At 34.1% G+C, this 1,927-nt stretch overlaps 1 protein-coding gene across 1 annotated transcript; it reads left to right on the top strand.

Moving 5' to 3' along the window:
* Positions 1-252: 252 nt before the first annotated feature.
* Positions 253-954, top strand: LOC134723659 (complement C1q tumor necrosis factor-related protein 2-like; the record flags this gene model as incomplete). The annotated part of the gene is made up of 2 exons (XM_063587219.1): positions 253-275; positions 429-954. Coding segments are annotated over 2 exons (510 nt in total), but the record flags the coding sequence as incomplete, so codon positions are not given.
* Between the last annotated feature and the right edge of the window lie 973 nt (positions 955-1,927).

Raw genomic sequence — 1,927 nt, 5'->3', positions numbered from 1 at the left:
ATTCTTATCCTCCTAGTATTTACTAAGCGGAGAACCAACAAGTTCCAATTAAAATGTTCGAATGAATTGGTCAAACGGATCGAATTAACGACCTGTTGCGTTCAAAGCTAAAACAATCCCATTGGTAGAAGAGATTTTCATAGACTGATCTAAATGGCGATTGATTATAATATATAAAACACATATACAAATATAAGTATATTAAAACGTTCTTTGTTTTCTCATTAAAAATGTAGTTAAAATATTGTGCGCCTTAATGTTAATTTTATAAAAATATTCTTTTTAAATTTATATTTACCATTGTTTTGCCAAAAGATAGACATTTGGCTTCCAAGATAAGCAGACATGAACAAGTCCAAAAATTATAAAAAAAAAATAATTAAGTGTTAGAACTAGGAGATTTTTGTGTATATCAGTTGTATTTATACTATAAATATAATTTTTTTATCATCAGCAGGTTGTTCTTGCAACGTTGCATTTTCGTCGTACATGACCGAAGCTAGTGCTAATTCACAAAGTGCATCTATGTCGGACGGTACCACAATTAAATTTGACAGAACAGAGGCAAATTACGGTGCAGGATACAGTACGAGTACAGGAAAGTTTACAGCACCTTCATCCGGTGTTTACGGGTTCACTTGGACCTTTTGCGTTGATTCACGTACTACTGACGGCGGTGCTTTGAATTACGGAGAATACGGTACAGAATTGATGAGGGCCAATTCCGTCATTGGAGTACTACATACAGATACGGAAACGAAATTAGACGACGCATGCTCAACAGGATTTGTCATCAAGTACGTATCTGAAGGCACGGAAGTTTACGTCAGGAATAATTATGCTCACCAAGGTAAAATCTTGAGCAAGGAAAATCATACCAGAACAACATTCTCCGGGTGGAAATTGTATCAATAATATTTGAATTTGATGCTTTGGTGTACCTCCTGATATATTGCTTGAAAAAAAGCTGAACAGATTTTTAGACCGAACTGTTTCCTCAATATTCCACATCTTTTATTTTTATTGAACATTTCACTATTTTACTATGTCTAGGCTAAATTTTCTCGCATGAATAAATTCTGTACTTCAAGATTTGTTGTTTACATTGCTGAACCCAAACGCCAATATTCCGAACTCAGTTTCAAAGCAATAAATCCATTTAAAAATAGACATGTCGTTATACAATTATATCTGCATTAACTCTAAAAAAAATCATGGTTGAAATGGTAATCAACTCTGCTATTTGTTTTATCACTTCTCGTGTGTTTCCAGTTAGTCATGAGTAGCCGGTATATTTCATGACTATGATTCTGGCAAAAGCGAAATAATCAAATAAGACGCGCATTTCGTCTACAATAGACTCATCAGTGACGCTCGTATCAAATAAAGTACGACGTAGAAGAGCATTGAGGACCAAAATTCCTAAAAGTTTTGCCAAATTTAGCTAAGGTTATCTATGCCTGAGGTAGAAAAGCCGTAGTATTTTTTAAGTTCAAAATTTTGTAAACAATTCATTTATAAATATAACCATATCACTGATAATTCAAATCAGCACAAAAAGAGCTGACTACTGGGCTGGTGATACCCTCCGGGAAATAAATGTCCACCAGCAGTGTCATCGACCCGGTGGTTGTAAATAAACTCATCATAGATACAAAGACTAATTTTGTTATATACGCCAGACGCGCGTTTCATCTACAAAAGTCTCATCAGTGACGCTCGAATCAAATAAAGTTAAAAATGCCAAATAAAGTACGAAGTTGAAGAGCATTGAGGTCCAAAATTCCTAAAAGTTTTGCCAAATCCAGCAAAGGTAATCTATGGCTGAGGTGGAAAAGCTTAGTATTTTAAAAATTCAAAATTTGGGAAAAAGTTTATTTATAAATATAACCGTATCAATGATAATTCATGTCAGCACAAATGTGCT

The sequence above is a fragment of the Mytilus trossulus genome, chromosome 6 (genome assembly GCF_036588685.1).
Source record: "Mytilus trossulus isolate FHL-02 chromosome 6, PNRI_Mtr1.1.1.hap1, whole genome shotgun sequence".
NCBI lineage: Eukaryota > Metazoa > Mollusca > Bivalvia > Mytilida > Mytilidae > Mytilus > Mytilus trossulus.
The sequence above is the reverse complement of the archived record's forward strand: the minus strand, read 5'-3'. Positions and strand labels throughout refer to the sequence as shown.